Source organism: Mus musculus, chromosome 19 (genome assembly GCF_000001635.26).
Source record: "Mus musculus strain C57BL/6J chromosome 19, GRCm38.p6 C57BL/6J".
Classification (NCBI taxonomy): Eukaryota; Metazoa; Chordata; class Mammalia; order Rodentia; family Muridae; genus Mus; species Mus musculus.
The window spans coordinates 29037403-29060638 of NC_000085.6; the positions used below are offsets into that span (position 1 = coordinate 29037403).

The window sequence follows — 23236 nt, forward strand, 5'->3', positions numbered from 1 at the left end:
GCTTCTAAATCCCAGTATCTCACAGAGAAGCAAGGCTTCATTAAACCCGAGAATAAAATGTTGACCTATGCATCCATAGTTTCTATCAGAAAAGGAAGCAAGCAGCTTCCTGCTCAAACACAGGTTTGGGTAGAGCTCAGTTGGTAATATGCCTGCCTAGCATGCAGGCAGCCCCGAGGAATCACAACACCACATAAGCAAGCTTGGCCACCCCTTCCTGTGATGCCAGCACATGGGAGGCAGAGACCAGAGGATCAAAAGTTGTAGTTCATCATTAGCTCCACGGCAAATTGGAGGCCAGAATGGGATACGTCATACCTTGTCTCAAAAATAAAATAAGTTGTTCGGTTAACTAGTTAAATTTTAAAGACAGGCTCATAGGTGACTGGCTGTCCGTCGTCCCAGCTGCTCGTTCTCCTGCCAGCACTCATTACATCAGCTGCAGAGATGCTCAGAGCACTGCACTTACCATCCAACAGCCAGCTACACTGGGTAAGGGTTTTGAGCTCGTGAAGGGCCAGCCGAGTCATGACGTCATCTGGGATCAGCTTTCCTTGGTCAATGAAAGTCTTGGCCAACACACCGATTTCTACAACAGAGGGAAAAGCCAGTGAGTGTGTTTACTGTATCCCATTTCAGGTCTCAGGAATTAGATGTCTACAGGATGCTTCTGGACCCCGGGTCCACGGGAAAGTGTGCAATCAGTGGCTTTTTTGCTGCAAGCAGAGGCTATGATGGACATGTGGTACCAGCAGGTGGGGGTGGGGGGAGGATGAATTCAAAGCCAGCCCTGGGCATATAAATGCGTTTGAGGCCAGTTTGTGCTACAGAAGACCCTGTCTTAAAACAAGCAAACCAAAGAGAACCAAAGACAGTGAGTGGGATTACCCCACATTCAACACCCATGTGCTTCAAGGCCCAGGCTATTCAGAGCTCTACAACAAAACCAAAATGGAAGTGGTACAGGCAGAAGGCCAAGGCAGGAGGATTTCTGCAAGTTTGAGGCCAACTTCAAATACACGGTGAGTTCTAGACAGTCAGAGATAGAAAGACCATGTCTCAAAAATACATAAACATAAACAAACAAACAACAACAACAATAACAACAAAAACCCTAAGAAGCAGGAAGAGGTAAGGGTGTAGATTTAGCTGAGTTTTAAAAGTGTTAGCTTAGCATGAGCGAAGCCTTGGAGTAGCTCTCCAGCTTAAGACTGACCGTGGTAGGTGAACAAGCCTGTAACCCCAGCATCAGGGTAGTGGAAAGAGGAGGGTCAGAAGTTCAAGATCACCCTCAGCCACAGAGCTCAGGACCTACTCAGGCAACAAGGGACCCCGGCTCAAAAAGATTTATTTATTTATTTATTTATTTTACAAAAGGCTTTTCTTTTCTTTCTTTCATTTTCCGAGACAGGGTTTCTCTGTATAGCCCTGGCTGTCCTGGAACTCACTCTGTATACCAGGCTGGCCTCAAATTCAGAAATCCGTCTGCCTCTGCCTCCCGAGTGCTGGGATTAAAGACGTGCGCCACCACTGCCTAGCAAGGCTATTCCTCATCATATAGTGTCTACAACTATTATTTCGTTTTCCTACAGCTTCTAAAAACTTTTGGGAGGCAAAGATTACAGAAGGGCTAACGAGGGTGGTGGCTCTGTTGGTGAGCGCTTGCCTGGAAGGCATGAGGGTTCAGTCCCCAGAATCCACACAAAACGGAAGCTGCTGTGGTGGTTTGGGCACGTGATACAGAAGGGAGCCAGCAAGAGCAGGTGGATGCCGGGGTTGCTAGCCAGAGAGCCTGCCTCACCTGGCAGGAGATCTCACCCCAGGCCAGGGAGAGGCCCCACCCCAAAGAAAAAGGTGGCTGATGCCTACAGTATGAATTTTAACCCAGAATTTATCATTGCAATACCAGCTGCCATTTGACAAGCAGACCATCAAGTTTATAAAACAATGGCCAGGAAAGCACCTGGTGTCTGAGAGTGTTTTCCAAACTCATTAAAGTAACTCTTTTTCTGGTGGGGGGGGGGTGCCTGAAATTGTGGATCTGCTATTCAGAGCACTCAGTTCACAGCACCCACACTGAGTGGAAAAAACAAAACAAAACCCCAAACACTTGTAACTCCAGCTCCCAGGGATTCAGTGCCCTCTTCTGGGCTCTAAGGGAATTGCATTCACATGTATGTATACACACACACACACACACACATAAAAATAAAAATAAAAATAAAAATAAAAATAAAAATAAAATATTAGAGTAACTAAATAAAATAGACTTTAGAAAAGTCCATGTACATAATATATGTAGACCTCATTTGTCTCTTTTGAGTACTTTTTTTAAAGAGGGCCTCAGATCCCCTGGAACTGAAGTCACCAATGGCTGCCATGTGGAGCTGGGAATCAAACCTGGTCCTCTGGCAGAGCAGCAGTTCTCTTACTCACAGAGCCATCTCTCCAGGCCCGTGAATGTTCCTTTAAATCTCACCCTAACCCTACATAATTATTATAGTACTTCCAGGGGTTGAGTATTTCATGAGAATTACATTAAAAAAATAATGAACACAAAAATCTCCCTGGGCCATGGTTCCCCCCTCCAGCTACTATACGCCCTCTCCCCTCAAAGATGACACAGCTTGGAAGGCTTCTTCCAGACCTATCTGTCTCCTGCTTCCTCCTCTCTGTGCTTCAGGACAGAATTTCTCCCAGTTCCACAGGCCTGGCAGTGGCATGATGCTTGCCTTGCACACACATGTTCTGTCTTCATCTTACCTCTTCCCTGGCCCCCACCCCCTTCCCTCCAGGCATATCCCTTTCCAGGAGACTAACACAATCTGACCCTCCTAACCTCTCCACAATTAATTCCCTTGCTCTTTCTTTTGATAGATAATCCGATTCATAACCATGTGGCATGCCCAGAATAAACAAATCAAAAGACACGGATATGTGTTGGGTGGCCAGACGTTCATGAGCCAAAGCTCATAAAATCTGATGCCCAGAGAAACAATGTTGAAACCTTTGAGAGGTTTGGGTCCTAAGTCCATCCTCATACAGAGATTACGGATGTTGGATGATTTCTAGATGACTGCTTATTGTGGTTTCTCTCTTCTTCATGCACCCACTTGCCTGCAAGGTAGAACACAGCACAAACCCAGGTACAGTCCTGAGATTGTGCACTACATAAACTTCATTTTTTAAAAAGATTTATTTATTTATTATATGTAAGTACACTGTAGCTGTCTTCAGACACTCCAGAAGAGGGAGTCAGATCTCGTTACGGATGGTTGTGAGCCACCATGTGGTTGCTGGGATTTGAACTCTGGACCTTCGGAAGAGCAGTCAGGTGCTCTAACCCACTGAGCCATCTCACCAGCCCTTCATTTTTTATATATATGAATTATTCAGTGTCTAGTCTTTGATTACACCAATGAAAACAGACATTATTTTAAAGGACTTTGTCTTAGTGTTTCCATTGCTGTAAAGAGACACTATGACCCAGGTAACTCTTATAAAGGACAACATTTAATTGGGGCTGGCTCACAGGTTCAGAGGATCAGTCCATTATCATCATGGCAGGAAGCATGGCAGTGCCCAGATAGGCATGGTGCTAGAGGAGCTGAGAGTTCTACATCTTGTTCTGAAAGCCAACAGGAAAAGACTGTCTCCCATGTGGGTAGAAGGATGTTCTCAAAGCCCGCCCCCACAGTGACACACTTCCTCCACCTAGTAACGAAACACCTCCTAATAATGCTACTCCCTGGGGCAAGCATATTCAAACCACCACTGACTCTTATGGTAAGACATCCTCAGCTTCCTAGGGAACCAAAAGTTCTTTAGGCTTCCATATGCCACAAGCTCCTCTCTCTGTCTCCCCTCTCTCCATCTTCTGAAGCCATCATGTCTACATTCTGAAATATTCTGAGATATTTCAGTCCCAGATCCATATACTGAAACACTAACCTAACGCCTAATGTTTCACTATATTCATAGACTGTATTTACCTCAAGAAGAAAGTAATTAAGGTTGAATGGGGTCATAAGGTGGGGCCTCAATCTGACAGGAACTGTAAACTCCGAGGAGACAGTGGGAGTGCCTGACAGAAGAAAGGCTGCCCGAGGAGAAAGTCAGAAGGTGGCTGGTGACCTGCCTGACAGGCAAGCCTCGACAGGAACCAGCTCTTCCAGAGCCTTGATCCTGGACTTCCAGGCTCCAAAACCAATGCTATTCCAGCCTTCCAGTTCGATGTGCTGTTCTGACAGCCACTGTGACTAATATATCCAGATGCCTGCCTGACCCCATACTCCCACCCACACCGTGAGCACCTTCAGTGGCATCTCACACTCTGTGTGCACACCTAATGGACCCACAGATCACTGGGTGGGTGGATGGATATGTGATCAGACAGACAGACAGACAGACAGGGGTCAGGATTCTCCTGAGTTCTAGCTGTGCTGTGTTTTTTTTTTTAATGATCTATGAAGGGGGGAGGCATGTGTTGTGGGGGGGGGGTGAAGGAGAACAAAGAACAGTGACATATGCATAAAAACACCAAAGGAAACACATTGTTTTCTGTACTAAAAATGAAAAAAAAAAAACCCTAACAATTTAGCAGAAGCTTACTTTTTGTAGTAGCAATCATAAGCCAATCTTTTTTTTTTTTAAAGATCGCTCTGAATTATTTACATACAAAATAATGGAAAAAGAGAAGCTAATTCAGACATCAACTGAACATTTTAACATATCCACATAATGCAATAAAAAGTAATGAAGTCCTAGTGCTATCATATGACAGAATCCTTAAAAGCCTAAGCTGGGAACAGTGCCGTTCACCCCAAGCTTCAGCTACCCAGGAGGCCGAGGTAGGAGGGTCACCTGAGCCCAGGACTCCCTATCTGCCTGGGTTACACGGTGAGACACTCTGGAAACAGCAGATACAGCTTAGGGTCAAAGACTCTTATGACTGAGCATTACAACCTGACTGGACCCACGTGGTAGAAAGAGACAATCCACCCACCCGCAAGTTGTCCTCTGACCTCCACATACAGTGTGGCACGTGTATGCACACACACACACACACACACACACACACACACACACTTGGAGGGAGGTAAGAGGCCATGCCTCAAAACTCCCCTCCTCAGCATTCCCCAGATAGCCCTAAGAACATGCTAGAAGTAAATATGACTATGCTAAGTGATAAAAAGCCTGGGAGGAAAACCCTCAGACCGTCATTTCATTTCTGCAACATATCCAGAATGTGGGCATTGAAACATACAGCAGTGTTGCCAGAGGCTTGGGTGGGGTGGGTAGAGATGGGAGTGTCTCTTAGGTATGAGGTCTCTTTTGTGGGTAATAAAAATGTCCTAAAATCTGTTGTGGTAACAGTTACCCAACTCTGCGGCATACTTATGCGCTGGATTTTACATACGCTTTCAATGTGAACGTTGCATGAATCATCTCAACTAGGCAGTGCTGGGGTGAGATGAAGCGAACTCCTGGAAGGCACGCTGCCAAGGGTTCTGAACATTACGGACCTGTGCAGCCACTTACAGAAAACACAAGGGCAGTGGTTCTCAGCCTTCCTAGCGCTGTGACCCCTGAATACAGTTCCTCGTGTCCTCCTGGTGACCCCAACCATACAATTCTTTTTGTTGCTTCTTCATTACTGGAATTTTGCTACTGTTAGGAACTGTAATGTAAATATCTGTGTTTCTCGATGGTCTTAAGTGACCCCCAGTGAAAGGGTCACTCAACCTCCCCCAAGGGGTCTTGACCCACACAGGTTGAGAGCCACCATACTAAAAGGAAGACAGATTAGCATCAAGTCATGTGTGCATAAATGTTTGTTTGTTTGTTTGTTTGTTTAGTTAGGTTTTTAAAGATGAGGTCTCTTGTAATCTTGGTTGTCCTGGATTTGTCACCCATAAGTTGAGAGCCATCCCACTAAGGGAAGACAGATTAGAACCAAGTCATGTGTGCATGAAATGATTTTTTAATTAATTAATTTATTTATTTATTTTAAGATGAGGTCTCTCTGTGTCAGCTTGGTTGTAGTGGACTTGCTCTGTAGACCAGGCTGACCTCAGAGTTACTGAGATCTACCTGCCGATGTCTCCCAAGTGCTAGAATTAAAGGCATGCGCCGCCACCACCAGGCCTGTGCATGAAACATTGTACAAGGCTCTCATGGCTAAATATTCATTTAGATTTTTTCTTTTCTTTTCTTTTCTTTTTTTAATTCAAGCCACGTAAATGTGTTGACTATTACAAATTACCTTTATAAAAATCACCTGTTTTACCCTCAGTCTGAGCTAGTTCTCCACACTTACACTTCTGGTCTACACAATAATACTTGGCCATCTGGGCACAGGGGCCCACAATGAGCTACTGAGTTAGACTCTCCCTCCATACAGATGATAGCAAAGGAGATCTAAAGGGTTGGCTCTCTAGTCTGGCGTTACAGATGAAGCACCCACCAAGGAGCTAGACTAGATTCTGCGCTCACACGCTGAGGCTACTATGGCTGCCATAGATGAAGTATTCTATTACTGTTTCCCTTAAGCAACACGCCTTTTAAATAAGTAAGCTAAAATGTTCATAAAATAATAAGGGTTTTTTTTTTTTGCAAATGCACTTTGAAATAAATTTTTTTTAAAAAACTACCTAAGATTCTATCATAAACCTCAATTTTGGAAGTCCTGATCTGTGGGGGAAAATGCATAATTAACTCTTGGGGCCTGGGTTTCCACCCTGGTACCTCAGAAAATGCAATTTATTTCCATTTTGGTTTTTATGTATATGAGAGGGATTTGAATCCTTGGGCACCCTTGTCTAGGCCCATAGTAATGGCTCTGTATCATCCACTCCAGGATATGTGCTGCCCGGGTCAGGTGAATACAGAAAGGCTGTTTATCACTACGGGAATTCTTCAACCTCTGTGGAACTCAGTTTTCTCATGAAAGGAATGAGAGGATTAAGTCTCAGATTGTAGCCGGCTGACTGCTCCGTCCTGATTGGTCTAAAGTCTCGGGGTCAGCTGCTGTCACCAGGGCAACTGGTGTTTCCAGTCATTGTCATCTCCTCTGAGATGACTGGTTTCTCACATAGACTTTTTATCTTAACAAACACCGTTTCACATCTTGCATTTTAAACCCAAGTAGGAAACAGTGACGTGATTACTGCTGGAAGGAATGGATGCTATCACCATGGCCACCGAACACATGCTAAACGGTATGGTCAGGGTTATAAAGAACACTTACGAAATGATGGGTAGTTTCCAGAAATTCCACCCCTGGAATTTACTCAAAGGAAAATAAGCGAAGTTGCTGCCAGCTCTTTGGATTCACAGAACTGTTTATTATAGCAAAGAACAGTTAAGAACATAAATCCCCAGCTAATAGGGATCCAAGGTACGGTGCTTGATTCGCATGCACAGAGCTTGAGATTCCGTTTCTGGCACTGGAAAAAAATGGATTAGTCGATATCGGGCAAAATATAAATGTCTTGTTCAGTCTTGGTGAAATTAAATCTGAGATGATATATAAGCATGCTCACAACTCATGAGGATACAAAGCACTAACAGAAAGGGGAAAGAGAACACCAAAGGGTTAATCCACGATCTCCAGGTGAGGCCAGTCTATGCAGGATGTCAGTTCTCCTGTATTCTTCCCTCTATCCCTCCTCCCTTCTCTCCTTCATTCGTTCGTTACTTTGTTCCTTTCTTCCTTCCTTACGATTTAGTATCAGAAAACATGAAGCACTTTTTCAGAATTTGTTTTCGGGTTTGTTTTGGTTTGCTTACGATTACATCTCATTTGCTTGATTCTGTGGGAAATATCTAATCCATTCACAAATATTTATTGAGGATATATTCTCAATATATAGAGAGAATATAGGCTATATTCTCAATATAAATTTGCAAAAGTCCTACACAGGACCGGCCAGACATCACTTAGTAAAGACTACTCTACCTGATAAACCATTAACATCTGTGGGAACAATCTCACGATGCCTCCCAAGCTTTGTGTTCTGCCCTTACTAAGGGATTGTTGTTATTTCTTTGAAGAACAAGTGACCCCGACATCCCAGGACCTGCAGGATTTCAAGTATCAACTAGCTGAGTGAGCATCCCAAGGGACCTGGCTGGGGCTTCCCTCTGAGATCTGTAACTTTTCCCAGCTGAACAAAGACCTAGCTGCCTGTGTGGACCTTGAACTCTGAACTGCAAAGACTTCTCTCACGAACTTTATTTAGTTCTCCTAGCAGAGCCAGAGCATCCGCAATTCCAACCCTGATGAAACTGAGTCAGGAGGATTACTCCAAATTCAAGACTAGCCAGAGCAACTGTCTGAGACCCTGTTAAAACAAAACAAAACAAAAAACCTACTTCCAATAATGAATCTTCAAAGTTTGTATTAAGAAAGTATTTGTCTTTCTGTGTCATAAAAATGAACTGAGCATTAAAACTGCCGAGTGGGTGGCTGAACAACTTTGTGTGTTCAGCTCCTTGGTCTCTGTAGTCTCTGTCCATGTTTCAGAGATGCAGTCCTGGGCACCCTGAGGCTTAACAGGGGTTAACGTGTAGCAAGAAACATTGTTTCTTCATTTTTCAGAAATGTATTTAAATACCCTTTCATTTACTCTTTTCAAATGTTCTGTGTTTTCCTACCCATGAGCATTCTTTGCCACCCACAGTCAGGCCAGCTCTGAGTCGGTATGCAGGTCACCCCTAAAGACTTCTACTGTACTTTGGATAGCAGCAAAGTCTTCAGGACTTGGGACTGTTTGCAGTAACTCGCATTGCAATCTGTTGCACTAAGAACATTTAGCAAGAGTCAAATAACCTTTCGATAAACTTTAATTAACTGCAGCCTTTATTATTTCTTAAGGTCGACATTAGAAGAAAACGAAAACATGCTTGAGGGGTGCAGAGGATCGAGCCAAAGAAACTGAAAACTGTGGGTTTTCACACACCCCCACCCCCACGCACACACTTGAATATCAGTGTCTTTTAAACAAACAAAAAACACCCTTTCCTAGAAACTAGCTATACACCCGCCAGGAGGGAGTGGAGAGGTAAATAAATCGCGGTAGATTCAGCAGACACAGGGTAAGCAGTGCAGTGCGGAACCGGACAACGTCTCCATATGGGATGGCAGGCTGAATGCAGTGTGCGAAAACACTGATGTGGAGTAAGTAGATGGTAACTTGATACACTGAGGTTGTAAGAAGGAGCTTTACACAAAGACATTTCCAGAAGGAGATAGACTGTTTCTCTCCGAGGTTCTGGGCTGAGGTAGGGACTAAGAGAAAACTTTGCTTTTTACTTTATACATTTCTGTCTTCCCTCCTCTCCCTGGCCTTTACTTTCTTTTTTTTAAAACCTTGAACAGGTATTATTTCTGTGTAAATAAGCTTCAAATGAATTTTCAAAATAGGCACTAGTTTGAAATTGAAGGTCAACACTATTGTGGAGAAACACATCTAGTGCAAGCTTTTAAAAAATAGTTTACAGCTGTTAGTTGGCTGGCGCCTGGAATCCCAGCACTCACTAGGGAGGCTGAGACAGGAGGATGTCAAACTTAAGTTAAAGTTATCCTTGAATACATCGAATGACACTGTCCCAAAAAATAAATTTAAAAATGCTTTTCTTAAAATAGAACTTACCACAAACCCACCCTTTGTAAAGTGTTGGCTAGATTTTTTGTGCTGAGTTAGAAGACTTTGGAAGGAGAAACACAGCAATCGTTTATGTAACTGTTACAAGGACAACTTTAGTGACTAAGAAATGTCTGGGGGCATCAAAATCTAAGCCAACTTTGTGACTGCAATGAAAATAAGTAATACTTGACCTTGCAGAGAGAAAGGTCAGAATTACAAGATCCCACGGAGCTTACCATGGGCGGGAGGGGGGGGTGTAGGGAAAAAAAAAAAAAAGAAGCTAGCCCTGGCAGAGCCAAAGCCTGCCTTCTGCATACAAGGACACGTGGAGAGACAGGCACAGCTCCCCCCGGCTGGACCCCCACCGCAGCTGCCAGCTGTGTCGAATGAGCTTCTAAAAACAAAGCCAAGGGCTTTCCTTCAGTCTTTGAACTTCCTAGTCCTTTCCTTCCCCCTCCCCCATCTACCCGAAGCTGCCCACGGAGGCCAGAGGATTCGGGGCGCAACGGCTCTTTCCCCAGGCGAGGTCGGGGAGCGCTGCACCCGCGTCGCAGGACCCTCGACCCCGGCCCGCAAAGCCCCGCCGGGACGATCGCACGCCGCCAGCCCTCGGTCTCAGCTCCCACCTGTGCCCTGCAGCATGTTCTGGCGGAGCAGGTCCCCGCTGGAGAGGTGCTTCAGCTCGAAGTGTTTGGTGATGCGTGACGACACGGTGCCCTTGCCGGAGCCCGGGGCCCCCATGATCACGGCGCGCAGCAGCCGCCCCGACGCCCCCATGGTGGCTGGCGGTGGTCCGAGCTGCGCAGACGCTGGTCTGTGGCCTGGCCTGCGCGCTCACAGGCTCCGCGGCCCTGGAGGGCTGGCAGCTGCAAGCGGGCGGTGGCCAGGACGCCCGGCTCTCCCGGAAGTGAGCGACGGCCACCGGGGCCGCCCCGCCGGCTGCTGCACCGCCCCTCCGCGCCCCTGCACCCCACTCCCTTGAGCTCCACCCGGCGCCTCTTGGCATCCCCAGACCCTCGTGCCCTGTGCTGCCTGGTCCCAGCCTGCAGGCTGCGCCCGTCTGCATTCTCCCCAGTGGACAACCTCTGAGCACCCCGTTCTACTTCTAGTCTCCCGCTGGCACCTCTGAGTGCCTGGATTTCATTTTTTTCCCCCCTCTGTGTTCACCTTTTTCACCCTTAGTCTTTTCTAAGAGCCAAGTTCTGTCCTGCTCAGACCCAACAGGAAGCAGCATGCCCCCGTGTTGTGTCCCCTCGGCCCCTCTGGTTCACCAGGTGTTCCCCACCTTTTCACACCAATCCTCCCTTGACCTTCTTCCCTCTGCCTTTTCACCCCATTTCCTTCTCCTCCAGGGGTGACCTGGAACCCTCCTCACAGAAGCTTTCATCAAGTGAAGTATGTGTCTCATCTCCCTGAATCCACTTTCAGAACCAAAAGTAGCTGTCACCGTTAACTTCCGCAGAGGTCAAACATACTAGCTCCTTCAGAAATGCATTCATTTCAGGAAGAGCTACCCAGTGCCTACTGTGTGCCACTGTACTTAGAGGCCTCCGAGAATGCTATGCTGAACAAACCCGAGTTTCTACTGCTGTCCGTTTGTTTTCTTGCTTGTTTGTCCAGGGGTGGAAGTAAGGCTTTTTGAAACAGTACTGTGAATAAAAACAATAACAAACCAGCAGGCAGCAGTGATAGACGTCTTTAAACCCCGCACCCAGGTAGAGGCAGGCAGATCTCAGGATTCCTGGCCAGCCTGATCTACAGAGCGAGTTCCAGGACAGCATGGGCTACACAGAGAAACCCTGTCTTGAAAAACCAAACAACAACTAACCAGAAGGTGTGGGAGGGAGCAGTGATGCCCTGGCGTGGGCTCTGAAAACTGAAGTACAGAGAGGGAGAGTGAGGTACGAACGGATGCAGAAGAGAAGCGATTGAGTCTTATTTTATCTGTAAAATGGACGCAGGAGATTGGTGTGGAGTAGAACGGTGTGTGGATTGCCTGTACAAGACCAACTACAAAGTGCTCCGTAAACGTTGCCCACTGTCCGCCTGATACGGTTTCCTTGTGCCGGGCACCGGGAAAACAGAAAAGTGTCTCTAAAGGAAACACCATGTGTGCCCCCTCAAAGGCTGCCAAATGACTGGTTCAGAACTACTTGCTGTTTCCAAGTAATTATTTCGGGGGTGATGGAGAGGGTAGCAAGGTAGGTTTGCTTGCTCAGAGAGAAGACGTGGTCTCCGTGGCAAGGTGAGGCAGACATCCCTGTACTTAAAAAAGCAAATGAGTGGCTCTCCCGTTGTTATTGCTGCACAAGAAGGAGTTAGTAAATAAGTAAATTACACAGTCCGTGCCTGTGTGTGGAATTAGGAGGAGAGCATGAGGGTACCCCGAGGTAAAGGAAGGAAGGGAGGGAGGAAGGCAAGAATGGAAAGGTCTGGGCAAGAGCAGGTTACGCAACACTAGAATCAGAAAACCTGGTGGTGGAGAAAAGCATTTCCAATCTCCGCAGTTGGGAACATTTGTGGTTTCAGCCTTGAAAATTTCGATTATGGGGGTGGGGTGTTCAAACAATTTTGGAGCAGCTAAGAATCCCGCTCCCAACACTACAACAAGCAAACACACAAACCCGAACAGAGAGATCCATTGCTTGTTCTCTTGGAGTTAGCGTTCGTTCTACTGGGGAGAGAAGACAGAAGCAAACATGAGTATGTAAGACTGAGGTGCTTAGAGACTTAGGGTGGGAGGCAGCAGGGTGTGTGGTCACTTTAACAGGCCCACGGGAGCTCAAAGCTGTTGATTGTAGAGGAGTAAGAGGCTGCCAAACTGGGACGTCTCTTGGCAACTGGGCCCAGGGCAGTCATTTCGACACACACAGGTATTTATTTGTGTGAGGTTTTGTTTTCCTGTTTAAGTTACACTATTGATAATAGTGGAACACAAAGTTAATTTGAATTTTAATCTCGCAAGGGTGCCTGAACTACCCATGGCCAAATGTTTATACAGGTCCATTTGTATTGAAGAAAGCTCAGAGGAGTGCCCTGTGTGTAGTAGGCAGTCAGTAAATGCCTGTTGAGGAGACACTAAGGAGTACTGTTTTGTCACATTAAACTCCAGAATATTTTAAGTCCTTAGAATGGACAGAGTGGATCAGGGATTATAGGTATGTGGCATAGGTTAAACTGTCTCCCTAAAAATGTGGGGGTGTGGCTGGCACTAGGTCTCAGTGTGTGACCTTATTTAGAGCTGTTCCAGGAATAGTTAGGGAGATCATGTTGGGGTGATCAGTCATCGTCTTTACCAGATGTGATATGAAGACACCAATAGTGTGTGGTAACAGGCCAGAGACTGGAGCTAAAAGGCTGCAAGCCAAGGAATGCCAAAGAGCAGTGACAACACCAGATGCCTAGAGAAAGACAAGGCACTGTTCTCTCTTAGAGACCTGATGAGAACTCCCGACCCTGCTCATTCCTTGCATTTGGCTCAAAGTTTCCCAAACTATAAGAGAAACCATCCCTTCCCTTTAAGCTCGACATTCCAGGCTGTTTGTTATGGCAAGGCCTGGGAAATGAATATACTGTTCCAGAAATCTGTGTGTGTGCGCATTGTCTCAGCATGAGCTAGGGAGTGAGAAGGAAGGCTACCTGGAGTCAGTGTCTGGGAAGCCCTGACTAGCACTGGCGTTGGGAAAAGACAAAAGAACCCGGAAGAGGAGGGCGTGTCTGGTACCTATTGCAGTAGAAGTGGCCCAAGCCTTTGTTGGCTTAGTACACACAGCGTGATTTAGCTTCTCACACTGGTTCCCCATGACTTACTCACTGGGCTGGATGGTTAGAACAGACTGGAAAAGTGGGTGTTTGTCCAACTGCTCTTCAGTCTCCTGATCTGCAGATCTATGGCGCCTGGGTTCCTGGAGGGGAGTGTGTTTTGTAAATCCTTCTTACATCTCTTCTTTCCTGACTTTTGTGACACCTCATTGGCCAAGCAAGTCCCATGACCTAGAGTGTGTGTGTGTGTGTGTGTGTGTGTAGACACTTCATAAGAAACCAGTAGTAAAATAATCTAGCTTAGAGATTCTTTATTAGTTACCAATTACAACTTAGCCAATTATCCCAAAACTTAGCAACTTAAAACAATAATAGCTATTATCCCATAGTTAGCATCCATCAGGAATGCAGACACAAGCACAGCTCAGCTAGGTGCCTGTGGCTCACCGTCTTAGAAAATGCTACCGCAAAGGTATTGGATGGAACTACTATCTTCTCCAACCTCAACCCAGAGAGGATTTACCTCCAAGCCCCCTGATGTTGCTGTTCGTCAGTCTCAGGTCCTTGGTGATTGATGGCCAAAGCGTGCTGTTTCAAACCTAAAACGGGAACTGCGGATGTAGCTCGGTGATAGAATCTTTATCTGGTGAGGACGAGGGCCTGGATTTGACTCCCAGCAGCACAACAGACAAGCACACAAACCTAAACAAAGGAGATGCATTGCTTGAGCTGACATTCCGCTGGGGAAAGAAGATAGACACAAACATAAAAATGCATAGAATGGCGGATGTTCAGAGGTGCCACAGAAAAAAATATAGGAGAGGAGAGGTGGGGTTAGGATAAAGCTGTTGCTGTTATGAAATGAGAATAGGAGGTATTGTCACACAGGTCAACATTTTGAGGCTGAGAACAAGCCATCCAGATAACCGGAGGAAGAATGTTCTGGAGAGAGAATGGAAAGATCCGAAGAAAAGGTGCTGAGGGGAGGAATGCCGAGAAAGCGGTCTGAAAGTCGAGGGTCTGGAGCAAACAGGGGAGGAGATAACCGGAGAGCATGGGAGGTCGAGATCATCCATGTCCCACAGGGTCTTATCAGCTGCTGTGGCCAAGTGGGATTGTCTAAAGATGGCAGCGGCTCACACCCAAGTTAGAGACTCCGTGATCTTCCCGAGTGCTGTTTCCGAGTTCTGTTCCCGTCACTTCCCCACTGAAGAAGCCAGTCTGTGTTGTGTTCCCTCAACCTCTGAACTGGGTAGGCTCTTGTGACTGTTCTAACGAGCTGAGTAAGGATAGGCCCTGAAGAATGAAGCAGCTCTGGTTTTCTGACTGTTGGCTGCAACACTCAATTTGGAAACCTGCAGTAGCTGCGTAAGACCATCTGACTACCCTGGGACACAGCAATGTAAGAAAGCCTAGCCCACGTGGAGCAGCCGCATAACGAGAGTAATACACAAGCCACCTCTAGTTAAAGCCACCCAGCTGAATGAACCCTTCCCAAACGACCCGAGATAAAAGGAAATGATCGAGATGGTTTTAAGTATTAATGTGAGCAAGAGTGCAGCCACACAGGTCGTGAGAACTGGGTAGCCAGATGTGACATTACCCACCTTTAATCCCAGCACCTGGGAAAACAGAGGCAGGCAGATCTCTGTGAGTTCGGGGCCAGCCAGGACTACATGGTGGGATCGTGCCAGACAAAATGTGCTCCTGAGACAATAATGGAATAATTGTTATGGGAGGAACCAACTATTTAATGTTTGATTTTGAGACTAACTCTACAGGAGGGGATTCATGCCTGCTTCTATAAATCTGGTCAAAAGCCCATGGCCGAGGAGGTTATAGGCCCTACTTAGGGGAAGCTACTGATGCTCATTTGGTAAATGGACATGCGATCAAACTGCCTTCTAAGTGCGCTTGTACTCATAGATTAGTGATGCTCTCACCATTGGTCAAAGAAGTTTCTTTGTGCAGTAAGCAGCAGTCCACGCCAACACGCGTAACTCCTTAAAAGTGCTGAGGATAGGTGTGTTGGGTGCTCACCTCTAATTATGACAGGAGAGAAAGCACGTCGCAGAGCTGGAGGGCGGGGAGGAGTGCTATGAAACGCTGCCCTCTGGACACAAAGTGACCGTTGCACTCACAAAACGCACAGCAGCTGTGCTTATCTGCGTAAGACCTGCTCAAGATTAAGCCAGTCACAGTGAGCTGGGGGAGGGGCCATAAGCCTCAACCCCAGCTAAGAAACTATTAACAGTTAATGGGGGGGGGGGGAGTGCATGTGATGGGGTGGAAGGTGGGCGGGGACTTTCTAGTAGGCTGTTGTCCATACCTCTGGTGAATGGCCTAACACCCAGGCATTTTCGGGCAGTACTAATTGGAGTCTGTAGGGGTCATGAAAGTAGGAAGGGGACATGTTAGTGGTAGGAGCCCGGAGAGGTGGGAAAGGGGAGTTAGTTGTTCTAAGATACATTCGAGATTCATTGTAAAACATCTATAACATCATCAAAGCACAGATTTAAAATCTTCTCCCCGCCCCACCCCCCTTTTTGAGATAGTTTCTCTGCGTAGCCCTGGCTGTCCTGGAGGCAGGTTTATCCCTGGATATTGCTGGGCAGTCAGCCTACTTGCTACTTGCTGAGCTCCCAGTCTCAAAAATAAGGTAGTCACCTGAGGTTGTCCTCTGCTTCCATCACGTTCCTGCACAGACATGTCCATGAACACACACACACACACACACACACACACACACACACACATGCACACACTTAAAATGAAAGGTGGAAAATTGGAAAATGCTCTCTTTGGGGACAGGCTTCTCTAAAGATGGAATTGATACAATGTAGAATCAGAATTCCAGGGATGGGAGGGGCAGAGACTGTATACATCAAAGCAGGGGAGCAGAACAGAAGAGGCAAACCCCAAACACAACAGAAGGGGAACCCAAGAAATTAGAGAATTTTATCTTAATATTTACCTGAAAGGATAAATAAGTAAAAATATATAGGCAATTACTAAAATATACAAAAATGAAAAGAGGTTATGAAAACATTAGGAATTCTGTAAGATAAGGTAGTGTCGGCACACCTGACCCTATTTTGTGTGACTATAACATACTGCTTGAAACTAGAGAATTTATAATGAAAAGAAATTTGTTGTCTCACAAATCTGGAGATTGGGAGCGTCAAAAGCAGGATGCCAGCATCTGGCCTGGGCCTGCCTTTTAGATCTTGCTCTGGTAGAACGACTGGCAGTCCACACAGCAGTTACTCTTTATTAAGACTTTTAATTCACCTAGAGAATGGGGTCCCGCAGCCGAACCATCACAGTGGCAATTAAATCTCAACGTGAGTTCTGTGGGCAGAGCCCTTCAAACCATGGCACGCAGTCTGCGTGTTCTGAGCCCTTCTGAAAGCTCAGGTCCAAAACGCATTCATTCCCACCTAAGTAGCTTCAAAAGCCTCAATTCATTTCAATTTCAGCTTTCCCTCCAGCTCTGAGCCTGTGAAATCAGACAAGTTACAAGCTTTCAAAGCTCAGTACTGAGGCAGGGATGAGATGAGTTATTCTCATCTCAAAAAGGGAAACACAGAAAACAAGACAGGGTCAACAGGTTCCAAGTAAACCCAAAACCCCAAAGAGCAAGTCACATGAGATCTCAAGGCCTAAAACTAATCTTTGGCTCTAGGTCTCACTGTCCCACCATGGGACAGCAGCACATCGAGACTCTGGACGGCTCTTTTGGGTACAGTCCGCACACCTCTCTTGGGCTGGAGTCAGGACTGTGGCTTCTCTAGGTAGTCATTTTCTATCAGTGGGTCTGTAGTTCTGGGGTCTCAGAGCAGGTCTGATTTCACAATTCCACTATGAGTTCTCCTAGCAGAGGCTCTAGTCTGAGATGCTGAGGCAAGCTGGAAAGACAGACGGAATTCAGAGAACATGAGAAGGGCCCAAAGCTCCTGGCTCCAAAATCTGGTCTACATTTCTCACTGGCTAAGAGTCAAGAACCACAACACGGCTGACCAAGTCAGGAGGATTGCCTCCGAGGCAGCCATGCTTTCTGCTCAGAGAGACCTCCAATGAGAAAGTTCAGAAAAACAAATAAATGCACCACCGCTGCTTACGGCCAAAAATATCCTGTGACCTTTGAGTTTAACTTTATCAGCGTCCCCTCTGGTCCTCAAACCTGAAGATCCACCCCATAAACCTCCTCGGGATTGCATTTAAATTAGGAAATTCTTTATGATAAAAGGAGGATAGAAGCCAGTTCATTTCCTACCTTAATTTTAAAACTTTACTAAGTTTTAATACCTCTTAATCTTTGAACCTGGTTATAAGCTGGTTGTAAATTACATCCTTTGAGCAATGTCACTTCCAAAGCCACAAGATCATATACATATGCTCAGATACACACAAACACATACTTAAGATGATCATATGCATATATCCAGATATACATACAATACTTAAGATGCTTCACTCTAAATGCTCCTACTTAAATTTAAAGTGCATACTGCCATTGCCTTAATAAATCCGACTCTGTTTCGTGCTGACTCATATTGAAACACTTGGGTTCAATCCCTGAGACCCACATGGTGGAAGGAGAGAAGCGAGTCTTAGAATTTGTCCTCTGACCTTTGAAATGTTGGTGAGGAAGCTCTGCCTTGACAGCATTTGCAACCTGTGAGCCTGCAGGATTGGCACCAAGTGGCCACAGAGGTTTGCCATGTGCATTTCTGCAGTTGTGGCTAGGACTACTTGTGCCCCAGCTGATCCAGGAGACTCAGCTCAGAGTCATGGCACTGCCTTGGGCAGGGAACCAACCATTCTGCCCACAGGAGCTTGCTCTGGTGAAGCTGTGACGGGCAGGGCACTGGTCACCTCTGTGCGACTGTGTGTGTTGCGGGGTGGAGGAACACTGGTCATTCTCCCAATGCAGGGAGGCTTAGCAATTGCCTTCCTTCTAACCCTGGCACAGCTCTTGCTCACCCCAGACCCACTTTTTTTTTTTAAGCTTACTTTTCCATTCCTCACTCGACTAGGCTGGTAGTTTGCCACATCTCTATGGCCTGCCTCTTTTTCTTTTCTTTTCTTTTCTTTTCTTTTCTTTTCTTTCCTTTTTTTTTCTGTTTTTTTAAAATTATTTTTATTTATTCACTTTATATTCTGCTCACTGCCCCCCACACACACATACACATGATCCTTCCCCCTCTCCCTCCTCTCCTTCTCTTCTGAAAGGATGGACTCCCCCCGTCCCATCCTCTCCCCCTGGCACATCAAGTCACTGTGGGGCTGGCTAGGCGCATCCTCTCCCACTGAGACCAGACAAGGCAGTCCACCTAGAACAGATCCTACAGTCAGGCCACGGCTGGCTTGTCTCTTATTAAAAGATAAATTTCCCCCAGCGATGGTAGCCCACACCTTTTTAATTTTTATTTGTTTGTTTGTTTGTATTGAGACAGGGACCACACCTTTAATCCCAGCACTCAAGAGGAAGAAGCAGAGGGATCTCTGAGTCTAAGGTCAACCTGATCTAGAAAGTAAGTTCCAGGACCAGCTAAGGCTATGCAGAGAAACCCTGTCTTGAAAATCAAGCAAGCAAGCAATAAATTCCGTATTTAAATTCCTTTTATTTTCCTCTGTTTCACCTTATGAAGTTAAAAGAAGTTGCACAGCTCCCCAAATGACACATGACTCTTTTGGCCGATCCTGGGACAGAGGTGCAATTCAGCTAAGTTCTTTGCCACTCGATAAAAAATTGGCACATCCTTCAGTTTACAGTATACCTCAGTGTGTGGCGCCTTGTCCAAGCAGTGTCTCCTGTCCGTATTTCCACTTAATCTGTGGTCACAACCATTTAAGGAATCTCCAAGAAGAGTAGAAGTCCCCGACACCCTCCTCTTCTACTCAGGTCTCATCACAACCATTACAGCAGGACAGGCTTTTCCTAGTGTTCACCGAAACAACCCAGCCTCCACCATCCAGTTCCACTCGGTGCGTGTCTGCTCCGTGGTACCTCTGGTCACCTTAGTCCATCCATTTTGTGCCTCCATCATACAGAATCTGAAACTGGGCTGCTGTGACTCAAATAATGGGGTGGCCCACAGCTCTGGAGGCAGGGGAATCCAAGATCAAAGTGCACAGGACAGATGGTGCAAGGGCAAGGTGGTAGCAAAGAGGCCATGGGGAGCACTGGTTCGGAAGCCCTCATAAAGGCAGCAAGTGTATCCGGAGAGCGGAGCTTCTATGGCTCAGCAGCTTTGGCATCGCCTTCCCAAAAAGCCTGTAATCTTAGCACAGAGAGGCTGATGGAGGACAATCTGCATCCAGCTTGTGCTACATGGCAAGAGCCTGTCTCAAAATAAAATTAAATGGTGGCGCACACCTTTAGGAAGCCAGGACTATGCAGAGAGATCCTGTTTGAAAAAAAAAAAAGTTGTCATGGTTCCCCCCCCCCCCCCCGGGACAAACAGTCAACACACAAGAATAAAGGCATAGGAAATTCAAAAGTTAAACTTAATTAAATTTAGAAATTTAATATGTGATAATGGCAGTAATATACCAGTGAGGTGAGGAGGCCTTAATAAACCTCAAGTGAAGGGGCAAATAACAGAAAGAAGCAGGGTTTTTTTTTGAGGGGGGGAGTTTGTTTTGTTTTGTTTTTCGAGAAAGGGTTTCTCTGAATAGTCCTGGACTCTGTAGACCAGGGTGCCCTTGAACTCCGAGATCTGCCTGTTTCTGCCTCCTGGGTGCTGGGTCTAAAGGCGTGTGCCACTACCCAGATAAAGAAGTAGTCTTATATCATTCTCCATTATAAAATGAATTCCAGTGAATCAAAGACCATGTGTGTGTGTGTGTGTGTGTGTGTGTGTGTGTGTTGTTCATTTGTTGGCTGTGCTGGGGATTGAATCCAATGTTGTTCACGTACTTGGCAAGCATTCCACACCAGAATTCTCTTAGTTGGTGTGTGTGTGTGTGTGTGTGTGTGTGTGTGTGTGCATGCATTGGTAATATGTATAGGTGTAGTGTGTGTGTGTGTGTGTGTGTGTGTGTGTGCATGCATTGGTAATATGTATAGGTGTAGTGTGTGTATGTGTGTGCATGTGCATGTCTGTGTGTGTATATGTAGGAGTATGTGTATATATGTGTGTCTGTCTTACTTAGGGTTTCCATTGCTGTTAAGAAACACCATGACCAAGGCAACTCTCAAAACTGGGCAACATTTAGTCAGGGCCGGCTTACAGGTTTAGAAGTTCACTCCATTATCACGGAAGGGAGCATGGCAGCATCCAGGCAAGTCCAGGCAGAGGCGGTGCTGGAGGAGCTGAGAGTTCTGCATCTTGAATGGAAGGCAGCCAGGAGAAGACTGGCATCCTCTGGCATCTAGGAGGAAGCTCTCTTCCATAATGGGTGTAGCCTGCGCATAGGAGGAGACCTCCAAAGCCCACCCCCACAGTGACACACTTCCTCCAACAAGGCCACACCTCCTAACGCTACCACTCCCTATGGGTCAAGCATATTCAAACCAGTGTGTGTGTGTATATGTGTGTGTATGTGTGTGTGTAATATGTGTGCAGGTGCTTGTGCACACAAAGGAACATGTGAGGAAGAAGGCATTAGGTGTCATGCTCTATACATAGCCCTTTGAGAAAGGGTCACATTCTGTACTTGGAGCTAGGCTGGCTCCCAGCAAGCTCTAGCAATCCTCATGTCTACACCGGCCGCAGCCCTAGGATCACAGCTGGCATGTAGGTATGCCCAGGTTTCTAGTGGGGGGACTAGGATTCGAACTCAGCTCCTCATGCTTACATAGTGTTTGCTAACTGAGCTATCTCCAGAGGCCCCTTAATTTTTTTTTAAGATATGAAATTACATAAATAAGAAAAGCTAATGAAATAAAATTTCTAGGGATGGGGGAAATGGTCGAAATTTGAAGTATAAAACCCAACAGAACAATATAATTTTTTTAATAGCAAAACACATCATAAGTAAAATCAAAAGACAGGAAAATCTGGAGGAAAAAAATTCCAATGTATGTTATAGAAAAGGGGTTAAACATCCAGGGGTGTGGTCCTGGTAGGGGGTGTTATCGTTTTTTCCAACCGCCATAGAGTAAACAGTCCCACCACAGGCAACTGTGACTCAACACCAACTCTACCGGTGCTGCAGGAGCTGGAGCAAAGTCTCTGAAACTGTAAAAGTGGCCCTCGTGCTCTGGCAGGCCGGGTCCAACACACTGCTGCTGCTGGCTCTAAGCAGGGCTTTAAAACCTGGGAGAAAAGAAAATGGAGCACAGCTGTGGGAAGCAGACCAGAGAGACAAGCCACCATCTACAATCCAACGGAAGAAAAGGAAGAGGAGGAGGAGAAGGGGAAGAAGAAGACAAGCCAACAATCAGGAAGGAAGGAATGAAGGAAGGAAGGAAGGAAGGAAGGAAGGAAGGAAGGAAGGAAGGAAGAATGATTTCTTGGGGGTGGGGGGTAGGTCAGTTGTCAGAGGGCTTGCCTACTGCGCATGAAGCCCTGGGTTCAATCCCTAGTGCCACATGAAAACTGGGCATGGTGGCACACAGAAATAAAGGGGGTCAAAAGTTCAAGGGTTACAACTGGAAGAGATAAACTCTGTGGTTAAAAGCACTGGCTGCTTTTCCAGAGAAGGAGGACCCAGGCTCAGTTCTCAGCACCCACATGGTGGCTTAAAACATCTAACTCCAATCTCAGAATGACCTAGAGCTCTCTTCTGGGCAACTTGGCAGTGTATGCACAAGGTCCACAGACTTATCTTCAGGCAAAAGACCCATGTAAATAATAATAATAATAATAATAATAATAATAATAATAAATAGGGGAGGTTCAAAGTAATATTCAACTACAAAGAATGAAATGAAGGAAAGAAGGGAGAAAAAGAAAAAAATGAAAGATAAAAATAAGCTCATATATATGTATATATGGAGTTTCATATCTCTATATGGACCCATATCTCTATATGGCTCAGTGGTTAAGAACACTGGCTGTTCTTCCAGAGGATCCAAGTTGGTTTCTGAGCACCCACATTACTTGCCTGTAATTCCACAATTATATAACAAAGAGTGCAACGCCCTCTTCTGGCCTCCAAGGGTAACCTGTGCACACGCTCATATATGCACATAAGTAAAAATAATAAAAATAAATATTTTTAAAATGGTGCTCAGTTATGTTCATAATAAAATAAATGCCAATTAAACCTATAGTTGAGTAATGATAGAAAAATGGGAAATTATAGGGACATGGGAAGAAAATAACCCTTACTATGGAAGTTTGTTGAAATTTCTCACCAGCTGAGAACCAAGAATTCCAGTCATTCCAGTCGCCATTCACCTTTCCGTTGAAATCTAAGTGTACTATTTCTTGTATCTAAAAGTATTTTCAAATGAAATCGTTGAAATAGCAATGAACTGCCTGTAGACTGTGAGCCTGTGTGAGCTGCGAAAATGACCCTTTCTCTCCCAAATATTTTCTGGACCGCTCACAAACCAGACAATGTTGCAGTGAAAACATTTGAACTTCCCAAGCAACTCTTTTGATCCAGGCTTTTACCTCAGCAGCTGCGATCCTTTCCAAAGCCTCCGGGAAACAACCCTGTGATCTTATTAAAATTCCTTAGTGATGCCTTAAAGATAGTGTCAAAGGTCACCCAAATCTGGCCAATGAAATGGCGCAGCAGACAAGGAGGCTCCTCAAGTAGTCTGAAGACCTGAGTTTGACTCCCCCCGCCCCCGACCCCAGATCCTCATGGTGGAGAAAGAAAGCCTACTCCTGCCCATTGCACTCTGACCTCCACACACACTT

General features: G+C 45.9%; 1 protein-coding gene and 1 long non-coding RNA gene across 4 annotated transcripts in view; one reads left to right on the forward strand and one right to left on the reverse strand.

Moving 5' to 3' along the window:
- The window catches only part of Ak3 (adenylate kinase 3), a 53028-nt gene extending 42350 nt beyond the window's left edge, over positions 1 to 10678 (reverse strand). For 2 of the 3 annotated variants that reach the window (NM_001365071.1, NM_021299.2), the window contains exons 1-2: positions 10277 to 10559; positions 470 to 589 (exon numbers count right to left, since the gene is read on the reverse strand). In NM_001365071.1, coding sequence (NP_001352000.1) covers positions 470 to 589; positions 10277 to 10427 — 271 coding nt within the window. In that variant the 5' untranslated portion in view covers positions 10428 to 10559. Of the gene's footprint in view, positions 1 to 469; positions 590 to 10276 lie in introns of all 3 variants that reach the window. The other variant, XM_006527222.4, reaches the window with a different exon arrangement.
- On the forward strand, positions 10081 to 11327 carry 1700018L02Rik (RIKEN cDNA 1700018L02 gene). The gene has a single exon (NR_028360.1). It is a non-coding gene; the product is annotated as an RIKEN cDNA 1700018L02 gene (long non-coding RNA).
- The last annotated feature ends 11909 nt before the right edge of the window (positions 11328 to 23236 follow it).